Source organism: Phaethon lepturus, unplaced genomic scaffold, assembly GCF_000687285.1.
Source record: "Phaethon lepturus isolate BGI_N335 unplaced genomic scaffold, ASM68728v1 scaffold23889, whole genome shotgun sequence".
NCBI classification, from domain to species: domain Eukaryota; kingdom Metazoa; phylum Chordata; class Aves; order Phaethontiformes; family Phaethontidae; genus Phaethon; species Phaethon lepturus.
The window spans coordinates 6,218-6,590 of NW_010565845.1; the positions used below are offsets into that span (position 1 = coordinate 6,218).

The 373-nt window shown below is 62.7% G+C and overlaps 1 protein-coding gene across 1 annotated transcript in view; it reads right to left on the reverse strand.

The window, feature by feature from the left end:
* The window catches only part of FASTK (Fas-activated serine/threonine kinase), a gene marked incomplete at its 3' end in the record, with an annotated part of 5,516 nt that extends 5,205 nt beyond the window's left edge, over positions 1–311 (reverse strand). The window contains 1 exon segment of the mRNA XM_010295310.1: positions 1–311. This exon segment is cut by the window's left edge and continues 56 nt beyond it. Within this exon segment, the coding sequence (XP_010293612.1) occupies positions 1–311 (311 nt within the window).
* Positions 312–373: the final 62 nt, after the last annotated feature.

The window sequence follows — 373 nt, forward strand, 5'->3', positions numbered from 1 at the left end:
TGCTGCAAGAGCTGGCCCAGCTTGTGCAGGGCAATGGGGTAGTGGCTGGCGGACACCTTGCTGGGGTTCTGCGTGACCCACCGCAGCACTTCCCCCACGCTGCGTGAGCGCTCTATCAGACGCTTCATTGTGAAGAAGGTGTCATAACTCATCTTCTCATGGATGAAGTTCCAGCTCTTCCTCTTGCCATGGCCTCGAGTCCTGTAGGCGTCCGGGGGAAAGGGGTGTAGCAGCCCATGGCCGTAGGGGTCCAGGGGGAGCAGCACAGCCCGCTGCTTGGCTTTGCCTGCACAGTAGCAGGTGGGATACATCCCGGCCCCACTCCTGTCACCAGCAGCCAGGCCCTGCAGGACTCCGGGCCGCACGCTCTCCC